The sequence below is a fragment of the Bufo gargarizans genome, chromosome 1 (assembly GCF_014858855.1).
Source record: "Bufo gargarizans isolate SCDJY-AF-19 chromosome 1, ASM1485885v1, whole genome shotgun sequence".
Classification (NCBI taxonomy): domain Eukaryota; kingdom Metazoa; phylum Chordata; class Amphibia; order Anura; family Bufonidae; genus Bufo; species Bufo gargarizans.
Window position 1 is genome coordinate 656,415,895 of NC_058080.1, and position 26,981 is coordinate 656,442,875.

Here is a 26,981-nt window from a genome sequence, read left to right on the forward strand (position 1 = left end):
CCATCCATCTAGAATAAGCATAGAGGTTGGACCATGCTGGCAATCGTCTAACATGTGTAGGACAATATTATCTGGTGATATCTGGAGCCGCTAAGACTCCTTTTGTTTTAAGAGCTGTGAGGAGTAGCGCATGCTATTCGATGTCTTCTCCCATTCCATATAAATCGTAATATAGAGGATTGAAGAGTTCTCAACTCTTTGCCAGGTATAGGGACTGGCAAAGTTTCGAACAGATACAATAGTTTGGGCAACATAGACATTTTCACATCTGCTATACAACCTAATAAGGATATGGGCAAGGATATCCATCTATTCATAAGAGCCTTAAGTTCCTGGAATGTAGTTGGAAAATTTTGGGTATATAAAGAGGTATACGTCGGGGTTAATTGCACTCCCAAATAGCTTAGGGTTTTGTCCTTCCATCTGAACTGGAAGTTAGTCTTCAGAATAGCTAAATTATCAGGGTGAAGGTTAAGTGGCAAAGCCTCTGTGTTTGTAGTATTTACTTTATAACCCGAGAGCCTACCACATATTTCTAGAAGCTTAAACAGATTTGGAAGAGTGACATGCAGGTCTGTTAAAGTCAGAAGAATGTCATCCGCAAATAAGGAAAGCTTAAACTCTACCTGATTAACTTTGATCCCTTGTATATCAGGATGAGACCTACTGGCTGCTGCAAGGGGCTCAATGCAGAGCACAAATATTAGCGGGAATAACGGACAACCCTGACGTGTGCCATTGTATATAGGAAACGCAGTAGACTGAGCATGGTGCATTTTAATGATGGCCGTAGGGTGGGCATAAAGGATATGTAGGGCTGTAAGGAATGGGTCTGTAAAACCATAAACTTGTAAGGTGGAGAACATGGATGACCAGCTTAAGCAATCAACCGCTTTTTCTGCATCGAGGCTTAAAAATAAGGCTGCACTATTGTGCTTGTTAATAACCTCAATCAAATCAATGGTTCTTCTCGTGTTATCTCCCCCTTGAAGATCCCTGACAATACCTACTTGGTCTTTATGCATTAATTGTGGGAGCCAGTATGAAAGTTGATTGGCGAGGGTTTTAGTAAATATTTTCAAACCAGAATTGAGGAGAGCAATGGGTCAGTAATTTGTACAGTCTAATAGATCTTTCCCAGGTTTTGGAACCAGTGTTATGTATGAGTGCGGAGTATCGGAGATCCCTGCAAAAAAAAGAGATAATTAAAGGCCACATGTGAGGTAGAAGAATGGAGGAGAAAGTTTTATAGTAGGTGTAGGATAATAGGATAATTCATCTGGCCCAGGAGACTTATTGTAAGTAGCTTGTTGCAAATTGCGGTCCTTTTTTAATCTAGATCCCAGGGCAATACAATTGCCTCTAAAGATTGCCTTATGTGCTTCCCATAGCGTACATATGGAAGGAACAGAAGACTGATTTATAGTAAAATAGTCTGAAAGAGTGTCTTGGAGTTTTTGTCTAAGTAGTGGCTTGGAAAGAAAGGTCTCACTTAGCAGCCAGTGACATGCTTTAGTGTGGAGTCCAGAGGTCTTAATGGAAATGGAAATTGGGGCATGATCTGACCATGTAATGTGTCCCACTTCTGCCTCAATTAGCATTCGGAGGGTTGAAATATTACCCAAAAAGTAGTCTATACGAGTATATGTGCAATGTGAATGGGAAAAGAAAGTATATGATTTCGATGTGGGATAGTTTATCCTCCATAGATCAAATAATGCAAAACTTTGGATCAGGCATCTAAAGAGACGCGAGATTCTGCACTGTGCGTGTGAGGGTGTAGTCTCACTGGGAGACCGTTTATCAGAAAAGGAGTGAAGGTGTTCAGAAAAGGAGATATTAAAATCCCCTCCAATAATCACTGCTGCTGGAAGATAGAAAGTTTCAAGAACACTTTGTTTAGAAAAGGGATTTGGCTGAGTTTGGAGCATATAGGTTACACAGTATAAGTGGATTACCATTGACAGTGGCTTAAAGGATAACATATCTGCCATTTACATCGGAAACACAGGTTTCGACTTGTAATGGGCAGCTAGTAGACAAAAAAATAGCTACTCCAGCAGTCTTTCTGCCCGTTGTTGCAGAGTATAATCGAGGGAATGACCTAAACTTCAAAAAAAAATTGAAGGAGCCATCCTGGTCAAAATGGGTCTCTTGGAGGAAGATTACATCTGCTTTTTGAGAGCGACATTCATTAAGGGTCAATTTTCTTTTAGTATTAGAATTTAGGCCCCTAACATTCAACGAGATAAATTGAATCATCTTTTATATATGTACAGGGTGTTATACTTGCTATGGAATACTCGCCCAGTGATCCTCCAGGAAAGCCACGACCAAGGGTGTTCTCAAAGGTCTTTAATGTGTGCAGAATAGACTCAGACACATAAGACTGCATATATATAACAAAAAGCCGCAAAGTTTTGCAATCCTTGGGCAAAGGTGCCCAGATAGGGGTCAGTAAAGTGTAACATACTAGTACAAAAACACCCTGCATCCATCCCTCATCTACAAAAAAGACAAGGGAAAGAGAAAGGGTAAGAATACTAATCCCCTGCACAAGGGTGTGACTGAGTATCCTAAAAAATGGAACGCTGAGATAACAAGAAAATAAAGGAAAAAGTGTGGCTGTCGGAAGGAGCAATTTTCTGGAGCACATAATGTTAAATAAGCCAGGTTGTGAAGGTCCAGCTGGGTCTAGTCTCGTTCTGACTGCTTTTTAAAGTGTAACTGCCATTTCACTAACAAAAATGAAATTCCTAACATATGTGATGCTGAAGGGAAGATTTTCATGAAGCTTTATTTTCAGTTAATTTTACCTTTCTGGTGTCTGTATTCAGTCCTTAGCAACCCTAGTTCTCTGTGCTGCTATTTCAGCATCTTCCTAAGGGTCCATTCAGATTTCCATAGAACGGGTCCGCATCCGTTCTGCAAATTCTGGAATTCATTCTCTATGGGGCAGGAATGGATGCAGACAGCACACAGTGTGCTTATATGAAGAAAAGGTCGGCACTCCTTCTGGTATAATTCTCAATATTTTATTCGCCACTTTTGGATAGAAGTGACGCGCGTTTCGGCACGTACAAGTGCCTTTCTCAAACTCATGCAAATGGCAATGAAATGAATACCAAGACATGTTTAAATAGCCCGCCCCTCATCACATGATCGAACTTCAGGTCATCTGATTCAAGCGTCATGTTGGCAAGGCAACCAAGGTATATTTACTAACATCCGAAATACAAACATGGATGCGATCCCTCTGTATCATCAGGGATCGCAAGTTCAGTTACACTGTGGAAACACATAAAGAATATAAAGACAAAAGTTCTCATTAATACGAATATAAACGGGTAATTACTCGCAAGATCAATTCATGCATATTCTCATAGGAAACTGCTGACCGCGTACTCACGATTCAACCCTTTGGGTGTCAGCGTCTGTAGACGGTGTATCCAATAGGCTTCACGTTTTAACAATAACTCCACCCTATTTCCCCCTCTTCTAGGGGGTAATACCTCCTCGATAATCTGAAACCTAAGTTGGGCCACATTATGTTTTTGCTGCGAAAAGTGCAGAGGAATTGGCAATAATAGATTTTCGTTACGAATGGTCGATTTGTGTTTCGCAAAACGATCTTTCATTCTCATTGTAGTCTCCCCTACGTAACAGAGTCCACATGGACATTTCAATAGATATATAATGAAGGAACTGTTACATGTGAAGTGGCCCTTTACGGGAATTTGTTCCCCACTGTGTGGATGTGAGATATAAGGGCCTTTTATTATGCTGGAGCAGTGGATGCAGCTTAAACAAGAAAAGGTGCCCTTCCTAACAGTAGAAAATGTCATTTGTCGGGGGCCCTTTTTAGCTGTACCTACATCTGCTCTAATGATCTTGTCCCTTAAATTATCTGCCCGCTTGTAACATAGCATTGGGGGACTTTGGAATTCTGTAATCTGAGGGTAAGACCTGGTAATAATATTCCAATGCCTATTAATTACCGCCCTAACCCGGTTAATCCAAGGATGATATTGTATAACTAGGGGAAGTTTTTTAGAGATGGTATCGCGTTTGATTGGCAATATTTCACATTTATTACGCTGATCCGTAAGTAGCCGTTCGGGGTAGCCCCTTTGCCTAAATTTATTGGTCATTTCTCTAAGGCGAATATTCCGAATAGAAGGATCACTAACTATCCTGCTGACCCTTTTAAATTGAGAATAAGGAATAGACCTTTTCGTTGCCGGTGGGTGATTACTATCATAGCAAAGTAGGCTATTACGGTCTGTACTCTTAGTGTATAGATCTGTTTGACAGACTCCATCCTGACCCTTTATGACCCAGGTATCCAAAAAAGGTATTTTAGAGAAATCTGTATGTGCTGTGAATTTTAATTCGGGCCATATATTATTTATAAAGGAAAAGAACTCTTGTAGGGTCTCAATTGCCAATTCCTCTGCACTTTTCGCAGCAAAAACATAATGTGGCCCAACTTAGGTTTCAGATTATCGAGGAGGTATTACCCCCTAGAAGAGGGGGAAATAGGGTGGAGTTATTGTTAAAACGTGAAGCCTATTGGATACACCGTCTACAGACGCTGACACCCAAAGGGTTGAATCGTGAGTACGCGGTCAGCAGCTTCCTATGAGAATATGCATGAATTGATCTTGCGAGTAATTACCCGTTTATATTCGTATTAATGAGAACTTTTGTCTTTATATTCTTTATGTGTTTCCACAGTGTAACTGAACTTGCGATCCCTGATGATACAGAGGGATCGCATCCATGTTTGTATTTCGGATGTTAGTAAATATACCTTGGTTGCCTTGCCAACATGACGCTTGAATCAGATGACCTGAAGTTCGATCATGTGATGAGGGGCGGGCTATTTAAACATGTCTTGGTATTCATTTCATTGCCATTTGCCATTTGCATGAGTTTGAGAAAGGCACTTGTACGTGCCGAAACGCGCGTCACTTCTATCCAAAAGTGGCGAATAAAATATTGAGAATTATACCAGAAGGAGTGCCGACCTTTTCTTCATATAAGAATCTGGGGGACACCCACGGATCGTGCACCCACACCGCAGTGCCGCCCGATCTTCATCTTAAGTACTACGTCTTCTCGGAGCGTGCACGCATACCATGCAACAGGCTGCGGCATCACAAATGAACACTTTCAGCTACGACGATGACCAGGCACGCCGGATAGTAGCGCAAGTGGACTCATCAGTGGAATTTCTGAAGGTTCCATCGAGTGAATTCAGAAGCCGTGATTTGGAAAAGGAATCCAAGCATCTGATCTCTCTAGAGCTACACGCGGCAACACTTGCGGAATATTACCGCACACAACGGATACCACGGGGCCTTCGGGTGAACCTCAGACCTACGCTATTTGGTGATAATTTGGAATACTGCACCCGATTCGCCAACATTCTAAATAAGTGCTCTCTGGATTTGATCACACTAACGATTGAACACCTTAATCAAGCCATCGTTGATAGCAAGCAGGCTATCAACTCCATTGAAATCCAATTAAAGGACTGTCTTAAATCAGAGGATTTACAAACACTGAAAACCAAAGTTGAGAAACAATGTACAGATTTAAGGATACAAATCCAAGCTACAAAGAGAAACAAGTACATTCGGGACACCGAGGACTATTCCACCAATCGTGTATATCGGTGGCAAGACAAGTCCGGTACGGCTATCCAGAACTTCAGACGCCCAGGCCGCAGGGCAGGCTATTCATCCTCAGGATCTGGGAGCGAATCTACAATTGGCCAACAACCTTTTTTAGGGAGACGACGCCGGCCAAAAAAGCCAACACAAGGAGAGCCGGCCGCCATCATCGGAGAAGTAGATGCACCGCGAGTGACTCGCTCACAGGTACGCCCGATTCTTTAGTTCTAAACCTGTCTTCCAAGACTTTGAATGTGGCTCAAATACAGTTACTACAGAGGGGTCTATCATTTAGCCCCACTGCACCTCTTGACACCTTTAATTTGGACATGGATCTCCAACGTTTCTTCCGGTCTATACGACTTAAAGCCCATTTTTCCAAAGAGGGGGAGGCTGCATCAGGTGATATTGGACATTCAGAAGAAACCAGAGGTTCATTGACGTTGAAACAGTTTGGGTTACGGCTGAAAAGCCATTATATGCCACCTAAGAGCGAACACCCTGTAGAAACATTCATAGGGCTAGTTAAGAGGGATATTGATAAGTTACTTGTACAGATTAAACAAGGGGGGGAATGTTACTTACATCAAAATCTTTCAATTGTGGAAAGACAGACTATTCGCCAGTTATTAGACGATGAAACACTTATATTTAAACCTGCCGATAAAGGGGGAGCGTTAGTGATACTTGATAAGGACTATTATGTACAAGAAATTCTTGGACAATTGTCCGATAGTGAAACATATATACCCTTATCAAGGGATCCGGTTTTTGACATTAAGCGTGAGCTTATACAAATAGTCAATCAATATGAAATGAATGCCACTATTGATCGGAAGTTGGCAGAATTTCTCATTAAACAGCACCCTATCACTCCTGTGTTTTACACTCTCCCCAAAGTACACAAGTCTATGGAACGTCCACCAGGGCGACCAATAGTCGCAGCAACTGATTCAATTTTAACCCCACCAGCAGTTTTTCTAGAAAAAATACTTACGCCTTTGACCCAAACAGCCCCTTCATACTTAAGGGACACTAACCATTTTTTAGAAGAACTCAGAAAAATTGAAATAAATACAGAGGATATATTGGTGACCCTAGATGTGTGTAGCCTATATACCTCTATAATACACGACAAAGGGCTAAATGCAGTAGGGAAGATGTTGGAGCATAGTAAATACACATCTCAAGAGAAAGACTTTTTTCTTGCCCTCCTGACCATAGTCTTGACCAAAAATTATTTTCTTTTTCAAGATACTTACTATCAACAGTGCCGTGGGACCGCGATGGGGTCAAATGTCGCACCGCCGTATGCAAATTGCTATATGGCTCAGTTTGAACAGGATTTTATATATCCCCATTTATTTTTTCAAGAGCATTGCATTTTTTGGAAGCGTTTTATAGACGATGTTTTTTGCATATGGCGGTGCGACATTGAGACCCTACAAGAGTTCTTTTCCTTTATAAATAATATATGGCCCGAATTAAAATTCACAGCACATACAGATTTCTCTAAAATACCTTTTTTGGATACCTGGGTCATAAAGGGTCAGGATGGAGTCTGTCAAACAGATCTATACACTAAGAGTACAGACCGTAATAGCCTACTTTGCTATGATAGTAATCACCCACCGGCAACGAAAAGGTCTAGTTCCTTATTCTCAATTTAAAAGGGTCAGCAGGATAGTTAGTGATCCTTCTATTCGGAATATTCGCCTTAGAGAAATGACCAATAAATTTAGGCAAAGGGGCTACCCCGAACGGCTACTTACGGATCAGCGTAATAAATGTGAAATATTGCCAATCAAACGCGATACCATCTCTAAAAAACTTCCCCTAGTTATACAATATCATCCTTGGATTAACCGGGTTAGGGCGGTAATTAATAGGCATTGGAATATTATTACCAGGTCTTACCCTCAGATTACAGAATTCCAAAGTCCCCCAATGCTATGTTACAAGCGGGCAGATAATTTAAGGGACAAGATCATTAGAGCAGATGTAGGTACAGCTAAAAAGGGCCCCCGACAAATGACATTTTCTACTGTTAGGAAGGGCACCTTTTCTTGTTTAAGCTGCATCCACTGCTCCAGCATAATAAAAGGCCCTTATATCTCACATCCACACAGTGGGGAACAAATTCCCGTAAAGGGCCACTTCACATGTAACAGTTCCTTCATTATATATCTATTGAAATGTCCATGTGGACTCTGTTACGTAGGGGAGACTACAATGAGAATGAAAGATCGTTTTGCGAAACACAAATCGACCATTCGTAACGAAAATCTATTATTGCCAATTCCTCTGCACTTTTCGCAGCAAAAACATAATGTGGCCCAACTTAGGTTTCAGATTATCGAGGAGGTATTACCCCCTAGAAGAGGGGGAAATAGGGTGGAGTTATTGTTAAAACGTGAAGCCTATTGGATACACCGTCTACAGACGCTGACACCCAAAGGGTTGAATCGTGAGTACGCGGTCAGCAGTTTCCTATGAGAATATGCATGAATTGATCTTGCGAGTAATTACCCGTTTATATTCGTATTAATGAGAACTTTTGTCTTTATATTCTTTATGTGTTTCCACAGTGTAACTGAACTTGCGATCCCTGATGATACAGAGGGATCGCATCCATGTTTGTATTTCGGATGTTAGTAAATATACCTTGGTTGCCTTGCCAACATGACGCTTGAATCAGATGACCTGAAGTTCGATCATGTGATGAGGGGCGGGCTATTTAAACATGTCTTGGTATTCATTTCATTGCCATTTGCATGAGTTTGAGAAAGGCACTTGTACGTGCCGAAACGCGCGTCACTTCTATCCAAAAGTGGCGAATAAAATATTGAGAATTATACCAGAAGGAGCGCCGACCTTTTCTTCATATAAGCATCTGGGGGACACCCACGGATCGTGCACCCACACCGCAGTGCCGCCCGATCTTCATCTTAAGCACACAGTGTGCTGTCCGCATCCGCATTTCCGGAGTGCGCCCTCGATTTTCCAGTCCGCAGCTCCGGAAAAAAAATAGAACATCTCCTATTTTTGTCCGCAAATTGCGGCCAGGTGCAGGCAATTTGCGGATCCGCAATACATTACGGACATGTGAATGGACCCTAAGATGGCCTCTGCTACACTTCCTGTGGTGATATTTGCCCTGTCCTTGAGGCTATTCTGTATTTCCCTCACTTCCCATAACACATTGGTCCTGCTAGTTCATGTGAGGAGAGCAATCAGAATGCAGATAACTTCCCCCACTACCACAGAGCAGTGTGTATCCTGCAAATACATGAAATCAGTAAGCATTTGTTTTAGCCTCCTAATAGTCACTTGTCAGCTCTGCAGCTGCTCCCTCATTCTCCTCCACACTGAGAGGCACGCTCAACCTGCATCCATCCAGCTGTTGCAAAACTACAACTCCCAGCATGACCGAACAGCCTACAGCAGGGCATTGGGGGAGTTGTAGTTTTATAACAGCTGGAGGGCTGCAGGTTGAGCATGCCTGAGCTAGAGATATGGGTGTTGTCTGAAAGCTATCAAATAATATAATACAATACCAGAATGACAGCAATATGTTCAGTACAGGGGAAGATATCACTGATAGAAATCGGGATGCAGTGAATACAGGTGAAAGTGAAAATAAAAGCGGATTTTACCCAAGATTATTCCCGACTCAATTTCTAACACTGATTTCTCCTCTGTTGCTTGGACTTTAGCCCTCATTCCGGTCTTGTATGAAAGCCTAGAATGTCAGCTTTCAAACAAGTCCAGTTGCATTTTTCTAGCTGCTACCATTCAGGAGATAGCACCATCTAAAGCCGTCCTGTCCCTGACTCATCTCACATACAGGACTCATCTCAGGTTAATTTGCATATCTATCAAATTTTTTTTTTTACACAATAAAAGCACACAGAGCTATGGGGACTGGGTATTGCGGATGTGCTAGCGGCCATCTAGCAACCCATGTCCTCAGCTCTATACACAAAATCCTGGTGACAGGTTCCCTTTAAAGAAGTGTGGAATTAAGAAGTTGCAAACCGCTACTTGTGACAAAAATTGCAACTTTTCTATGCTGGAAAACTGGAATAGAGCCATAACAAGTTACCCTCAATATGTTATGGGGAAAAAATAGGATACAAAAATCGGTATATCAAAAAGGCAGGTCATTCACTTTATGGTAAGGGAAATATCTACCACCAGCTTGTGTCTTGACTATAATGAGGAAATCTTAGAGGTTGCCCAGCTGCCTAGAAAGAAATAAACCTGAACACTAATGCAATCTGAATGAAAGTTACAGTCAAAGCGTAAAACCTTGCTGAAATATCAGCTCTGCATTCTCTACTCAAAACCATAACACTATCTGTCCAGGATAATCAAGCATATAAAAGACATAAAGCAATTAACATAATATAACCACATTCACATGTGATTTGATTTGGAACATTTAACTGCTTCTAAGTAAATTAGAAAACACTCATCAGCAATTTAGTGTCTCTCCGGCCAACCATGTACAGACTGATTCCTTGGACAGAACCAACATTTGGGCGCATGGTGGGAAATAAGGAGTGCACAATCACAACCAACTGTTTCCCAAAATACTGGAAAAGGCTACATGCACACGACCGTATGTGTTTTGCGGTACGCAAATTGCGGATCCGCAAAAAAAACGGATGCTGTTCCGTATGGCATGTTTTTTCTTATGCGGATCCATTGTAATAATGCCTATCCTTGTCTGCAAACTAGAAAAGAAATAGGACATGCACTATTTTTTTTTGCGGAGCAACGGAACGGACATACTGATGCGGACAGCACACGGTGTGCTGTCCGCGTTGTTTGTGGACCCATTGAAATGAATGGGTCGGCATCCTATCCGCAAAAAACAAAACAAAAACGGATCGGATACGGAAACAAAATACAGTCGTGTGCATGAGTCCAAAAGCTGCTTAAATTGCTGAAAACAGAAGGCTTTAAACCCTTGAGGATGGGCATATCTTACCAATTACTGCTGTCCAGTTAAGCAGATCATGGTTGTAGACACTTACTTGATTCTGTAAGATTTCCAGGTTTCTTAGAGTTGTCCCATTCATATTAAAGCATTCAACAGAGTTCGACATTGGCATGAAACAGCTTAAAACAAAATGGTACAAGGAAGAATACGTTATAAATCTTTAATGTCTAGTAAAGACTAAAATATTTTTATTTTTTATGAATCTCCTAACCTTGTGGGCACTAGCCTAGGAAGCCCCAAGCCTCACGTCTTACCTGAGCACCCCAGTTCAGTGTCCCCCACTGCCCATGGATCTGGTCTGTAAATAGCAGGCACATATGGCTGCTGCATCTATAGCAATCAATATGGCGGCGATCACACAATTAACCCATGTGACAACTGCTCTGGAACGATCCTTTTCTGCGCTGGAGGGATTCAGTGGATGTGCAGATCCAGCAGATTGTGCTGCAAGCATCTGGAAGTGCGCTAAATGCTTTCAGCACAAGCAGAGAAGAGGATGGGTCTAAGCAGCGTATAGGTGCAGCCCTGTTACTTCAGTATCTGTCTGACATCATACTACTTAGCGATTATCAAATTGTTACTAGTATTAATACTAAAATACTCTCTAATCCCTGGTTCTATTGTTTGCATGTGTAACGGTGTGCTGCCATACGTTTTTTTGTTTGGTGTCTGCATGTTAGCTTTTGATGTGCTAGTCTAAATTTTCTCGTAGTATGTGTGGAGGGTGGCTCCCCACCCATCTGCCCATGGCTTCTGAGCAGAGAATAAATATAGCTGGTTCCTTCACCTCCTTGAACATTGTAGGTTTAGGTTAGGCGGTTCTGTTAGTGTGTCCATCTGCAGAAGCCCCCTCGACGTTGGTAGATGGGCCCGACACACGTTTGATCAAAAATGTTCACAAAGAGCTTCCATTTTTCATGTATACTAGGTATAATACCACTTTAATCTAGAATAATCCCTAGTTCTATTGTTTGCATGTGTAATGGTGCACTGCCATACATATTTTGTTTGCCGTCTGCAGGTCCAGGGAGCTTTATGGATGTGCACCTGTGACTTCTGATGTGATAATCTACATTTTTTGCATAGTATTGAGGTGATATCACAGAATGAATGTATGCTGCAGTGATTTGTGGGCCACAACAGAACCCTGATCACTTTCATTAGTTGCTATGCAGCCAGCACTGCAAACAGCACCGTGCAATGTGTGTCGTTGCTAAAGTTGCATTGTAGACCTAGCCTAAAGCAAGAGTGGAACCTACATGAAGATGTGAAACATTTAGGAGCCTCATTTTTTTTAAAATACAATAAAGGTATGTTCACAAGTTGGATTTTCATGCTCTCGGTTTAGCTCCATTCAATGGAGTTAATCCGAGAATGGGACTGCACCATTCAAAATGAAAAACCATGGCAGAAACTGCAGCGGTTTCTACCGCAGGACACAGCCAAGATGCAACGTGTAAAGATACCCTAAAAGTCTGACTATAAAAAAGCTCCAAAGCATGGACAGGGCCTATGTAAAGGTCAAAAGGACCTGCATGATGACACACTGAGGGACATTTATCAAACTGGTGTAAAGTAGAACTGGCTTAGTTGCCCATAGCAACCGATCAGATTCCAGCTTTGTTTTTCCAAAGGAGCCGTCAAAAATGAAAGGTGGAATCTGATCGGTTGCTATGGGCAACTAAGCCAGTTCTACTTTACACCAGTTTAATAAATGAACCCATGAAGTCCATGAACCTTCTAGAAAGCAATGCCTCTAGAGAAGAATACCTTCACTATACTGCAAGTGATACTGCATGGCGAAATACTGTACACCTCACACAGTATGGTCACAGTCTGCAAGCACTAGTCCTGGGGCTGAATTAACAAAGATTCCTTATTATAACTATCTGAATGTTATATGCAAAGATATTTACTTTTACAATCTTTTATATTGTGGTCAGATGTCAAACTTTCAGTGAACGGCCCAGTGTTTGGCCCTTATTAAACTAACTCCACTGAAAAGCTGGAAATTCAGATGTAAAACCAGTCAGATATTCCAATCCAAGTAATCTCACTCAGGTCCAGGCAGCTCTAGGGTAAGAGATCTAGGGTAACTTTCTTTCGGATCCTCGCAGAAGATGCACACGGTCATACAGAGCAGTAATGGGAAGAACGTCAAGGGGCCTTAAATGTAGCACCGTATGCCTCCAGTATCATATGGATGCACATGGAGTTCTTTTCGACTGGTTTACTTGTGAGTCACGCTACTGCATTCCTGGGGACAATACTATATACCCTTAATTATGGGACATAACAGAGCATTTCACAGCAAAACATTGAATCATAGCATGGACAGTCATAGACATCTCCGTGTGTCGCTGCACAGCTTCTGTGCCCTGTGCATGAAGCCTAACATGAATCGTTACCAGTGGATGATATTCCCTGAATGAAACTCACTCTGAAGAGAATTTTTATTTTTTAAGCTGGCAGAGCTGCCAATCTTGTTGTTCAGGGAAAGAAATTCACTGGTGACTTGTTATGGCTCCACTTCACATGCAGGTACAGGAGCAGCTAGGAGACCTAGGTGTGATCACACCATCTAAGAGCCCCCGATATGCCAGCATCCTGTCTCTATGCGAGTTCAAAGGGCTATATAGCTTCGCTGCACTGAAGACTACTATGTGGTTTTGTGGACATTGGATAGAAAACGCTGTTACAGCTCTAACCTTGGATTATAGAGTATCCTTTCCAGGCGAAATTCTTTCAAATATGTGATGAGCGCTGCCAAAGAACGAATCACTGCCTCGTCTAGCTTCAGGATGTGCATTAACCTTTGAGAACCTGCAGATGCATCTAGGTATGGAAATGTGAAATAATTAAGAATGAGGAACAATGGAGTCAAATAATAGTCTTCTCAATTATAACAGCATATAGAAAATGGTGGGCAAAACTAAGAAATGTGTCACCAGGACATAGCCCTGAAACGTGAAGTGATTCTCTGGGACATGCATATGATGCTGCTAATCCACAGTGGTAATATTCTGCCACATCGGAATACACCCAGAGATAAAGCAAAAGAGTGACAAAGTCAATGAACTTTTAAAAGGGTTGCCCGCTCCATTTAGAGTATATTGATGGCCTATCCTTGCTAAGATTTGCCCTAAAATTTGCACTTTCCAGCTTTAAATAAATCTGTCGAAAATTTGTTGACCACATCCATTCTAAGCAAACCATGCCCACTTTTCAAAACTGTCAAGTGCTGAGAAAGGTTGCACTTAATGTTGAAAAATAATGTGTCCAAAAACCTGGGACATGTCAGTTGGTAAATTCCCTCTCCCCCGAGTTCATGATGATCTGAAGCAGGACACTGGTTTTCCTTATACCAGGGTGCCAATATAGAACGTGACGCTCAGACCAGAAAAGGTTGTGCATCTGGCTTTACACAAAACAGAAACTAAACTATAATGAACATCATTACACAGAAACGGTTATTAAGACTCTTGTGCTTTTTATTGGTGACCAATGAAGAAGGTCACAGCAAGTTCTAATCTAAATATATTCATTCCATGGTCTTTGTTCCACAAAGCAATACATAAATAATAATACATCAGTATCCTTTTTCCTACACATCTTATGGCAGCATAATTTTTTTTTAGCTACAGAGAAATACCTCAAAGCTGTCAAATTTATGCTGGCTTAGCAGACGGGACAGAAGAGGCTAAATATTAACAAGATACTATACATACTGTATATACAGTAGTACCATTAGCAGGACCTGGGATGCCATATCAATACAAAAACCTTGCACTAATTAATGGCTATGTACACCTTTGGGGGCATTCTTTTTTGCATTGCATTGTACTCATTTTGAGCTAAAAATAATTTTTAAACTGCTCTTCATCAAAAATATGAAGTCCTTTTTTTCTGTACAGAGCTGACATGCTCTAGTAGCGCCCTTTGGATTTTCTGTCTTTTCCGTCAGACCAGGAGCTGACAGGGTCCTTATCTCCACTCTCTGACCTTCTAAACACTCTTTATATCTCAGTTATTTTCTTACTGATAAGAATGTGGCGTAAATAAATGTTTATGATCTCTCAGTAGCTTAGAGATGACTGGCTCAATATTTGTAATAAAGGCAAATTGAAAATATGATTATTAGCCAAAAATTAGTAACATTTTTAAACATTAGGGTTATTCACTTTAGAAAAGACGACTGAGGGAAGATCTAATTACCATGTAGCAGGGGTCAGTACAGAGATCTCTCCCATCATCTATTTATCCCCAGGACTGTGACAAGGGGACATCCTCTGCGTCTGGAGGAAAGAAGGTTTGCACACAAACATAGAAGAGGATTCTTTACGGTAAGAGCAGTGAGACTATGGAACTCTCTGCCTGGGGAGGTGGTGATGGTGAGTACAATAAAGGAATTCAAGAGGGGCCTGGATGTATTTCTGGAGTGTAATATTACCGGCTATAGCTACTACAGTTGATTCAGGGAGTTATTCTGATTGCCTGATTGGAGTCGGGTAGGAATTTCTTTCCCTTAAGTGGGGAAAATTGGCTTCTACCTCCCTTTCTTTTTATTTATTTTTTATAATGTATATTTATTAAAGAATATAAAAAATGACAATGCACATCTAGAATAGATTCATGCACATTAGTACAAGGTAAAGGATGAAACATGTAAAGCATTACATTCAGATTGATTGAGCACCAATAACACTCGATAATATTCAATGATGGAAAATGAAAAGCCAAGAAGTAATATAACAATAAAGTGTACTAAGAGAAACTGTGTCTATCTTTAATCAGTCCAAAATAGGACTACTGAGCAGCATATCCTAGAACAATAAGACATCAAGTAGTAGTGAAGGTATCTTAGAGACCCGAGAGCCCAGAGCATCTCAATAAGTAATGCTTCATCAAACTAATATCCAAAAGACAAGACAAATAAAGACAAAGACACAATGAGGGGGGGAAAACACATCTTTCACACAAGATCGTTAAAGGGAACCTGTCGCCTGGATTTTGTGTATAGAGCTGAGGACATGGGTTGCTAGATAGTGGCTAGCACATCCGCAATATCCAGTCCCCATAGCTCTGTGTGCTTTTATTGTGTAAAAAAAAACCGATTTGATACATATGCAAATTAACCTGAGATGAGTCCTCTACGTGAGAGGAGTCAGGGACAGGACTCATCTCAGGTTAATTTGCATATGTATCAAATCGTTTTATTTACACAATAAAAGCACACAGAGCTATGGGGACTGGGTATTGCGGATGTGCTAGCAGCCATCTAGCAACCCATGTCCTCAGCTCTATACACAAAATCCCGGTGACAGGTTCCCTTTAAGGTTGCCTCGTGTCCCAATAATTATCCCACGGGTCCCATATGGCGTTGAAGAGTACAATTTTGTCCTGAAACATAGCTGTGGAGTATTCCATTGTTCGGACCTCTGTCACACTAGCGTACAAATCAGAAACCCGTGGTGGTTCAGGGCTTTTCCAAGATCGGGAGATTAAACAACGAGCTGCTGTTAGTATCAATAGTAATAGCTTAAGTGAGTGTTTTTTAACTTGAATGGGGACAACATTAACAGGAAGGACATAGGGTCTGGTCAGATTTCCACAGCGAAAATGTCACTCAGGAGGGTGCCTACTCCAGTCCTGTAGCGCATCTTGGGGCAGTCCCAGAAAATATGAAGCAATGTACCCCTATGCAACCCTCACCTCCAGCAATCTCCTGGGACTACTGGGTTCATTCTATGGAGGAGGTCAGGAGTGTGGTACCAGTATATTAGTTCTACTGGTGAAGTACTGACAGAGGATTTCGCGGCCCTCCTCCATATAAGGTGCCAGAGTGTGTCCGGTAAAGACCTTCCCTAGGTATTCCTCCCACCATACCATGTAGGTATGCCTTTGAACACGATAAGGGAAGGGAGTCAGCAATATGGAGTAGATCTCAGAAATTAGACTCTTCGCGTGTACCCCTTCCCTGCAAAGGCGTTCAAAGGCAGTCGGGAGGGAGACTGTGACCCCCGAAAAAATGGACTGTGCAAAGTGACTGATCTGGATATAAAAGTAATTAGATGGAGGAGGGGAGATCATATTTGGTCTGGAGGGTAGAAAACGGCAAAAGGTCCCTTGTGAAGGGGTCCATAATATCTGCAAACCGAAACACTCCTCGCTGAAACCATGGTCTCGTCGTGGACGTGGTAAGACTAGTAGGGAGCATAGGGTGATACAAAAAGGAGGTCATGGCGGAGTGGTTAGAAACCAGAGGGAACTTACCACTACACAGCTGCCATATGAATCTAGTGCAAGCCATGGGCCCTGGTAGGGCCTTGTGAGATCTGGACAATAGCATAGAGTTAGGATGTGTAGGAGCTAGCCAGAGTCTTTCTATCTGCATCCAGACAGAGTACGGGTGCAAGGAAGCCCGGGCCGTGACAGAACGTAGTTGTGCCGCCCAGTAATATTTGGACAGGTCCGGTACCCCTAGTCCACCCTGGTGCTTACTGGATAGAAGGACTGACCTTGGGATTCCATGACGTCTCCACGCCCCCATATGAATCTAAGGAGGTGAGATTGAATGGATCTCAGATCCTTGAGGGGCACTACAATCGGCAAGGTCTCAAAAAGATACAGAAGCTTGTGCAAGATCATCATTTTAGTCGCGGGAATACATCCCATGAGAGAGAGAGTGTCAGAGCGTGCCATTTGTCCAGGAGACCCCTGATTTCTGCATATATGAGTGGGAAGTTAGCTTTATAAAAGGTCCCCATATCAGGGCGTAAGGTTCACACCCAAATATCGCAGGGAATCAGTCTTCCAGTGGAAAGGAAAGTTAACCCTAAGAGTGCCCAAGGCCACCTGAGAAACATTAAGAGGGAGGGCCTCAGTTTTATGGGTCTTGACCTTTTAACCCGAGAGCCGACCAAATTCCTGCAGGATGGAGAGGAGGTTTGGTAGGGAAATATGAAGTTTGGTAAGGGTAAGAAGGATGTCGTCTGCATATAGCGATAGGTTAAACTCCCTGTCCCTCACCATAACACCTCTGATGTCTGGACATGCCCTGAGTTTGGCCGCCATGGGTTCGATACACATGGCAAATAATACAGGAGATAGGGGGCACCCTTGTCTCGTCCCATTAGCAATGCGTATAGGTCGAGATTGAGCATGAGGTAGTTTCATGTCCTGATTTTGTCCGCCAGGGGTTCGATACACATGGCAAATAATAGAGGAGATAATAGAGGAGATAGGGGGCATCGTGAGATAAGAGTGAGACGTTGGGGCAGGTACTGCGTTGCCAGCTAGAAAATGATTAAAAAGGGTTACTAAGTCAGGGATTAGTTTGGTCTTGAAAGTCTTATAATATGAGAAGCCATCAGGTCCTCGGGATTTACCCTCAGGTAGATGGTCCACCACTTCCCCTCTCTCTTCCGGTGTTAACAAACTATTAAGGGCGGCAAGATCGGAAGTCGATAAGGTAGGGAGGCCAAATAAGATTGGAGTGTACTATCTCTAAGTCTCTCATCCGAGGGGAGGTCGGAGGGTAGATTGTACAGGGAAGAGTACTAGGTCGAGAACCTCTCCGCTATCACTCTAGGGTCATAGTGGATTGTTCCGTCATTCCCCCAAATAGCACTCGGACCTGTTTGGGGATTGCGGTTCCTGAGTTGTCTGGTCAGCAAAGTGTGGGTTTTGTTCCCCCAAGCATAGTAACGCTGTCGTGTGTAAAGTAGTAACTTGTTGACACGACCTAAAGCTAGAATCTTCAATTGGGCCCTAGTGTCAACAATTCGTCTCAGTGTGCAGCGTGAGCAGCCATCTTGTCTTCTAGGATTTGCAAGGGTCTTGACCAAAGAAGTCGAGTCCTTCTTTAAACGCTACAGGACCGCCGTACGCAGGATTGCGTCCTGGCGGCGGCCCTGCTCTTCTGGGTGGACGCATATACGCGTACTCCCGCGAGAGCCGAGATTTCCTGTGAGCACGCGCACACAGGCGCGCGCTCACAGGAACGGAAGGTAAGCGAGTGGATCTCCAGCCTACCAGCGGCGATCGCTCGCTGGCAGGCTGGAGATGTGATTTTTTTAACCCCTAACAGGTATATTAGATGTTGTTTTGATAACAGCGTCTAATATACCTGCTACCTGGTCCCCTGGTGGTCCCTTTTGTTTGGATCGACCACCAGAGGACTCAGGCAGCTCAGTAAAGTAGCACCAAACACCACTACACTACACCCCCCCCCCCCCCGTCACTTATTAACCCTTTATGAACCACTGATCACCCCTGATCACCCCATACAGACTCCCTGATCACCCCCCTGTAAGGCTCCATTCAGACGTCCGTATGATTTTTACGGATCCACGGATACGTGGATCGGATCCGCAAAACGCATACGGACGTCTGAATGGAGCCTTACAGGGGGGTGATCAATGACAGGGGGTGATCAGGGAGTGTATATGAGGTGATCACCCCCCTGTCATTGATCACCCCCCTGTAAGGCTCCATTCAGACGTCCGTATGTGTTTTGCGGATCCGATCCATGTATCCATGGATCCGTAAAAATCATACAGACATCTGAATGGAGCCTTACAGGGGGGTGATCAATGACAGGGGGGTGATCAGGGAGTCTATATGGGTGATCACCCCCCTGTCATTGTTCACCCCCCCTGTAAGGCTCCATTCAGACATTTTTTTTGCCCAAGTTAGCGGAAATATATATATATTTTTTTGTTTGTTTTTTCTTACAAAGTCTCATATTCCACTAACTTGTGTCAAAAAATAAAATCTCACATGAACTCACCATACCCCTCACGGAATCCAAATGCGTAAAAATTTTTAGACATTTATATTCCAGACTTCTTCTCACGCTTTAGGGCCCCTAAAAAGCCAGGGCAGTATAAATACCCCACATGTGACCCCATTTCGGAAAGAAGACACGCCAAGGTATTCCGTGAGGGGCATATTGAGTCCATGAAAGATTGAAATTTTTGTCCCAAGTTAGCGGAAAGTGAGACTTTGTGAGAAAAAACAAAAAAAAAAATCAATTTCTGCTAACTTATGCAAAAAAAAAAAATATTTATATGAACTCGCCATGCCCCTCATTGAATACCTTGGGGTGTCTTCTTTCCAAAGTGGGGTCACATGTGGGGTATTTATACTGCCCTGGCTTTTTAGGGGCCCTAAAGCGTGAGAAGAAGTCTGGGATCCAAATGTCTAAAAATGCCCTCCTAAAAGGAATTTGGGCCGCTTTGCGCATCTAGTCTGCAAAAAAGTGTCACACGTGTGGTATCGCCGTACTCAGGAGAAGTTGGGGAATGTGTTTTGGGGTGTCATTTTACATATACCCATGCTGGGTGAGATAAATATCTTGGTCAAATGCCAACTTTGTATAAAAAAATGGGAAAAGTTGTCTTTTGCCGAGATATTTCTCTCACCCAGCATGGGTATATGTAAAATGACACCCCAAAACACATTCCCCAACTTCTCCTGAGTACGGCGATACCACATGTGTGACACTTTTTTGCAGCCTAGGTGGGCAAAGGGGCACACATTCCAAAGTGCACCTTTCGGATTTCACCGGTCATTTTTTACAGATTTTGATTGCAAACTTCTTCTCACACATCTGGGCCCCTAGAATGCCAGGGCAGTATAACTACCCCACAAGTGACCCCATTTTGGAAAGAAGACACCCCAAGGTATTTTGTGATGGGCATAGTGAGTTCATGGAAGTTTTTATTTATTGTCACAAGTTAGTGGAATATGAGACTTTGTAAGAAAAAAAAAAATTTAAAACAAAATCATCATTTTCCGCTAACTTGTGACAAAAAATAAAAAGTTCTATGAACTCACTATGCCCATCAGTGAATACCTTAGGGTGTCTACTTTCCGAAATGGGGTCATTTGTGGGGTGTTTGTACTGTCTGGGCATTGTAGAACCTCAGGAAACATGACAGGTGCTAAGAAAGTCAGAGCTGCTTCAAAAAGCGGAAATTCACATTTTTGTACCATAGTTTGTAAATGCTATAACTTTTACCCAAACCATTTTTTTTTTACCCCAATTTTTTTTTTTTATCAAAGACATGTAGAACAATAAATTTAGAGAAAAATTAATATATGGATGTAGTTTTTTTGCTAAATTTTACAACTGAAAGTGAAAAATGTCATTTTTTTTTGCAAAAAAATCGTTAAATTTTGATTAATAACAAAAAAAGTAAAAATGTCAGCAGCAATGAAATACCACCAAATGAAAGCTCTATTAGTGAGAAGAAAAGGAGGTAAAATTCATTTGGGTGGTAAGTTGCATGACCGAGCAATAAACGGTGAAAGTAGTGTAGTGCAGAAGTGTAAAAAGTGGCCTGGTCATTAAGGGGGTTTCAGCCAGCGGGGTTGAAGTGGTTAAAGGGCTTCTGTCACCCCACTAAACCTTTTTTTTTTTTTTTTTGCTTACTTATAATCCCTACACTGCGATTTATGGCTACATGATCAAATTAATCATTTTGGTCCTGTAGATTTAGTTTAAAACAAGCTTTTAAAATATGCTAATTACCTTGCTACCAGCAAGTAGGGCGGCTACTTGCTGGTAGCAGCCGCATCCTCCGATCGTAAAGATGCCCCCTCCACATTGTGATTGACAGGGCCAGGGATCGTTCTCTGCTGGCCCTGCCTGTTTGCATTTAAAATCTTGCGCCTGCGCCGCGGCCGTACCTGTCTTCAATTGGGGCAGGCGCACTGAGAGGCGGCCGCTCCATCCTCAATGCGCCTGGTGTAGATGTGACGTCATCGGCGCAGGCACATTGAGGATAGAGCGGCCGAGCGAGCGGCCGCCTCTCAGTGCGCCTGCGCCAATTGAAGACAGGTACGGCCGCGGCGCAGGATTTTAAATGCAAACAGGCAGGGCCAGCAGAGAACGATCCCGTTCCCTGGCCCTGTCAATCACAATGTGGAGGGGGCGTCTTTACGATCGGAGGATGCGGCTGCTACCAGCAAGTAGCCGCCCTACATGCTGGTAGCAAGGTAATTAGCATATTTTAAAAGCTTGTTTTAAACTAAATCTACAGGACCAAAATGATTAATTTGATCATGTAGCCATAAATCGCAGTGTAGGGATTATAAGTAAGCAAAAAAAAAAAAAAAAAAGGTTTAGTGGGGTGACAGAAGCCCTTTAATTTTGAGCTTATTGCAATACAATGTCCCCTCATGACCGCCTTATGTGCTTCCCACAAAGGACGGACATCCCCTACCGATCCCTTATTCAGTTCAAAGTACGTTTTCAGGTGTTCGAGGAGTTCCTCCCTAGTGAAGGGCTGCTTCAGGAGGGAGTCATTAAGTCTCCATTGGCGAACATGACCCGACCCACTACTAATATCGACCAGTACGGGGGCATGGTCAGACCAGGTGATTTGGCCCATGTCGGCTCCCTCCAATAACCTGAGGGTCGAAATTGTACCAAGGAGATAATCGATACGGGTGTGGGAACCATGTGGGGCAGAGTAAAAGGAGAAGGACCTGTCAGAGGGGTAAGTGAGACGCCAGAGGTCATACAGGGAGTATTTCTGCACCAGTTTACGAAAGTCCCTAGCTAAGCGCAGCTGTGTCGAATGTACCGGTCTGCCCGGTAGAGCCAGGCGATCCATCGATTCAGAAAACACAGCATTAAAGTCCCCACCCAGAAGGACCATGGGTTCCGAAGAGTCCACTCCCTCAACAAAAACCTTGCGGAAGATTCCGCTGAGAAAGCGGATCTGCAAAGTATTTGGGACATAGATGTTACATAAGGTGATGGGTTTATCTGCTAAGTGGCCGCGGAGAACAATATAACGCCCCTGCGGGTCTAGAATTGAGGATTCAATTTTGAGGGGACACCGTGCAGATATCAAGATGGCAACCCCCGCCTTCCGACGGCTATGAGTAGCCGAATAAGCAATAGGGTACAGGTGAGAGGCAAAACGGAAGGAAGAGCTGCCATCAAAATGTGTTTTTTTTTTGTAGGAACACAATGTCCGCTTTAAGGGATATTAGTTCCAAAAGCAAGAGTTTCCTCTTGGCGTTGGAGTTGAGCCCTTTGACATTGAAGGTTATGCACCGCACAATGAGGGCATGTGATGATATATAATATATGTAGGGTACAGCTCACCAAGGGAATCCGTATGCGTCAGTGGCTTCACACTAGTAGAATAATGGACCAAAGGCAAGACTGAGGTACACGGCCCCCACAGGTATGGAAGTTCAGGCACCTTTAACAGGAGAAAAAGCACAATAGGGAGGGGAGAGACAGGACAAGACAACACAAAGTCAGACAAACAAGCAACAGTAAAAAACTATTCCCTGGGATGTAATCCCTGCCAGGGGCAAATAAGAAGCCCCTCTGGGGGTGTAAGTGTCAGAGACCAACGAATTGAGGTTGGCCAAAGAGCTAACCACAGGTAACTTAAAAATCAATTAACAACGGGGCGGGCCCTTCAGATAGCCCGCACCATAATGTAGCAACAAGGTATCAACAACTGGCTAAACAGTAATAATAAACGACCAATATGGGGGTCCATCAGAGTCCAACGACCCTGGGAGTGTGAAGGATTAAGTGCTAAGTTCAAGACAACCAAGTCCTCCAAGCCAGTGGCGGTCAGGCAGGTGGACGGTGCCCTGATGACGGAGGTGACCGTGGAGAAGAGGATGCACTTGGGCCAGGTCTTCTTTTCCTGGTTACAGGGGACCATATGCGTGGTGTCGGAAGCGCTGGGGACTCAAACTCCCAATCAGACATGTCAGGTATAGGAATTCCGAGCTATTCGCAAAAAGGGTAGAGATCCGAGAAGGAGAACTAAAGAACTAATATCCCTTAAAGCGGACATTGTGTTCCTACTCTGTTCTTCCTTGATGACGGACCACTAGGGCAAAGGGGAATCCCCAGCGATAGACAATCTGGCGGTCCCTGAGTAATGTGAGGAGAGGTTGAAGATGTCTCCTTTTCTGAAGTGTGAACCAGGATAGGTCAGGAAACAATTGCACAGGAGCGCCATCAAAATCAAAGTTGCGCAAAGATCTCGCCTTAGCCATGATAGCTTCTTTAAGGGTGAAGTTGTGCACACAACAAATTACGTCCCTAGGACGTGCAGCAGAGCCCTTGGGCTCGAGTGCTCTGTCCAGCTTGATCTTATGCGAGGGTGGCTGTCCCAAGATCATGTTAAATATGGCTTCCAGTGTGGCAAAAAGAGGTCCTCATCTCCAGTAGCCTCCGGAAGGCCCCGCACCCGGATATTGTTCCGGCGGCCTCGGTTATCCAATTCCTCTAAGTGCCGTCCCATGCCCCTGAGCACAGCCGTTTGGGCAGTAATGGATTCATGAAGAGTGGATATGTACTGGCTGGTGTTATTCAGGGAGTCCACCCAGTCCACCACGTGTTTGATATCAGTGCGAACTGCCGCAATCTCAGCTCTGCAGGCTTCTGTAACTTCAGACATAAGAGCCCGAAAGTCCTCCTTTGTAGGAAAACTGCTAAAATAACTCACCCAGGGCTGTGGGGGTTCAGACATGGTTGGAGGGTCCATAACAGCAAGTGATGGGGGGGGAGGGGGGCTAGGTGATCTGGTCCATATGTCAAAAGGGAGAGGAGAGCTGCTGTCCCCTTGATCCAGTAGGGGAGGGGGGGGGGGGGGGTGCTGGAGACTGCTTACTTTGCCAGGGCTCATGCAGGAGGGCCCTAGGAGGGCTAGGTGCGGGGGCCACAGGGGTAGCATCTCATCCTCTAACAGGAGCCACAGTACCTTTGCGCGACGTCTCCCTCTGAGGGGTGAATCCAGGAGTCATCATGGTGGGATCCCTCCTTTCAGCGGCGGCTGGCAGAAAACTCCAGGGCAGCAGGCGAGAGCCCTAGACCCAAAGCTCCGTTCACAGAAGCCGCCGGCGAGGATCCGGTCCCTTGGTGAGCTCCAGCAGGGGTTTTCAGTGCTGGTTCTTGCTCACTGTTCAGAGCGCGGCAGTCAGGCGGGGGCAAAGAGGAATGGCGGGAGGCCTTCTACGTCTTGGCACTGCGCGGCGGGAGCGCCGAACCTGGAGCCTGGTCCCAGCACTGTTCAAGGGTCCTGGCAGGTGAGGGGGACCGGGGAGGAAGAGGGATCTTCCTGGGGGCCAATTTTTTCCCCATAAGAGCCGAAATGGGAGTGTAGCTGGCCGGAAAGCTGCGGTGCGGGCAGGAGCTGGTCTTTTAGACGGCCATCTCAGTCGGTGTCCGGACACGTCCCCGTTTTTTTTTTTTTTTTTTTGCCTTCCTCTAGATCAACTTGTAGGATAACAGGCCGAACTGGATGGACAGATGTCTTTTTTCGGCCTTATATACTATGTTACTATGCAATCATTAAAAATAAAAAGGCCTCCGAAGGTGTAAATACCTTTTAAAGTGGTTCTGTTGGATACATAGTGCATTCATAGAAAAGGTAATCGATCTTTGTTTGGAGGACCCCATCAATTAGCACAAGAAGGAGGTTGCACGTTTTGGCCTCTTCATTGTTTGCAGAGTACTCAGTGGCTCATTCTTATGGATGTTATGGGAGTTAGGTTTTAAGCCCACATACCATTTCTTATGGTATGGTATTTGCGAAGACAAAGAAACTGAAATATTGCCCATAGACACCGCAATACATTTTACACTTTAGATAAACAATTACATGACTGTTAGAGTGTGCTCAGAGGCTGACAGACAATTTGATCAGCCAATCAGGGGGCAGGGTTCTGACAGGTCCTTTCGTCAAGTAGGGAAAAAAAATTCCATTCTGTGGACAGCTATCAATCTGAAAGCATGTGTTTTGGCTGTGTAAGCCACAAAGCAATATACAAGCTCTCAATACAGTTCTGATAGTGAGAGTACAGTGATAGATAGATTTAGGGGTTTTATCAGAGAAAGCATAGAGAGTGAGGAACAGGTCATTCAGAGTTGTGAGTTTCTGTTTCATACAGCTGCTGGCAAGTTCTGCATTTGAAAATTCTGCAATAAATTTTTTTTTTTCTGTAAATGGACAGCCAGCTTTATTTTTTCAAACCTTTCATATATTTCATGGGCTTACTGTCAGCACCTCCAGCATCAATAGAATACACTCTGCTGCAAACACTGAGCAACCTCCCAATTTTTTTTTCCCTAAAAACCTTTAATTTATCTACCATTTGTAATTGGGCATCTCAGTAATGTGTTGTATTACTAGATACTGTGCCTTTACAGCAAATGCATTTTACTACGACTGTATTAGTATACCTGTGTTAGAGAACACATTTTACTGTAATAATTAATTCAAGATTCACAGTTACAGCAAATGCATTTTACTGCAATACCTGCATTAGTAAAATCATGTCACAATAACTATTACCATTGTAAATACCAGTGTACCAGTTTGTAGAAGGGGAGGGGCGTTTAATTGCGCTTCTGTCTGCAAATAAATAAATAAAAAAACTGCAATTTTTCTACTATTTAATAAATCTGTGTACCAAACCTGTGACTTTAGATTTATATAGGCCTCATAATAAAATGTCTGGTAAACAAAAGAGGGGAAACCAAGAGACCCATGCCTTGTCATCCGAGAGTCATATAGAGGAAGTAGAAGTAGTTGGCGCCATATTGAGGACAAAGAGGAGGAGATTAAGGAAGGGATAGCTCACTCCTCCTCTCAGTCACAGCAGGATAATATCAAGGTCATCTTTGACACAATGCCTTTGAGCTGGAGGTCACAGCATTCCTCCCGCTTCACCTCTTTGCAGCCACAGAAAAGCCTTTCAGTTGCATCATATCTGTCTAAACTGCCCCTTCCTTGTAGGTTACCTTCTTTTTTTCTAAGAAGAGGCAACAAAACCCTACGTGCTATGAAAGACACTCAAGAGACTCTTCCTGTTGATGACCTGTCAAGGAATAGTCAGTGTTTGGACTGCCATGAGGAGGCGGCTCAGGGACAGGTGGACCGCATTAATAGCTGTGTTGATGGTGGTAGTAGTAGTAGTGGCAGTTGTAGCAGAAGTGGTAGTCATGGCGAGAGTGGCACTTGGAGCAAATACAGAGCAGGGGGGCCCCAAGAAGCCCATGGTGACATCTCACAGTCTAAAAGTGGTGGAGAGAGTGAGGACTATGATGATGACTGTATGTTGAACAGTGTCATCCAAATCGGTCGGCACTGTGTATAAGACATCAGGGTGCTCGGCCAAAGGGTCGGATTCCCAAGTAAACAAAGAAAGTAGCTGGTGGGTTGAACTTTATTGGTCACTTTTCAAACATCAGTCAGTGATGCCTTTCACAAACTATGAACAAGTGGCAAGTGTATGTTGAACAG

At 43.5% G+C, this 26,981-nt stretch overlaps 1 protein-coding gene across 4 annotated transcripts in view; it reads right to left on the reverse strand.

Annotated features, from left to right (window-relative positions):
- MSH3 (mutS homolog 3) overlaps positions 1–26,981 on the reverse strand; it is a 199,870-nt gene that overhangs the window by 83,314 nt on the left and 89,575 nt on the right. For all 4 annotated transcript variants that reach the window (XR_006387424.1, XR_006387426.1, XR_006387425.1 and 1 more), the window contains exons 10-11: positions 13,395–13,521; positions 10,721–10,805 (exon numbers count right to left, since the gene is read on the reverse strand). Coding sequence is in view for 1 of the 4 variants with exons in the window: in XM_044276024.1 (XP_044131959.1) it covers positions 10,721–10,805; positions 13,395–13,521 (212 nt within the window). In the remaining 3 variants the exon portion in view is untranslated. The remainder of the gene's footprint in view (positions 1–10,720; positions 10,806–13,394; positions 13,522–26,981) is intronic.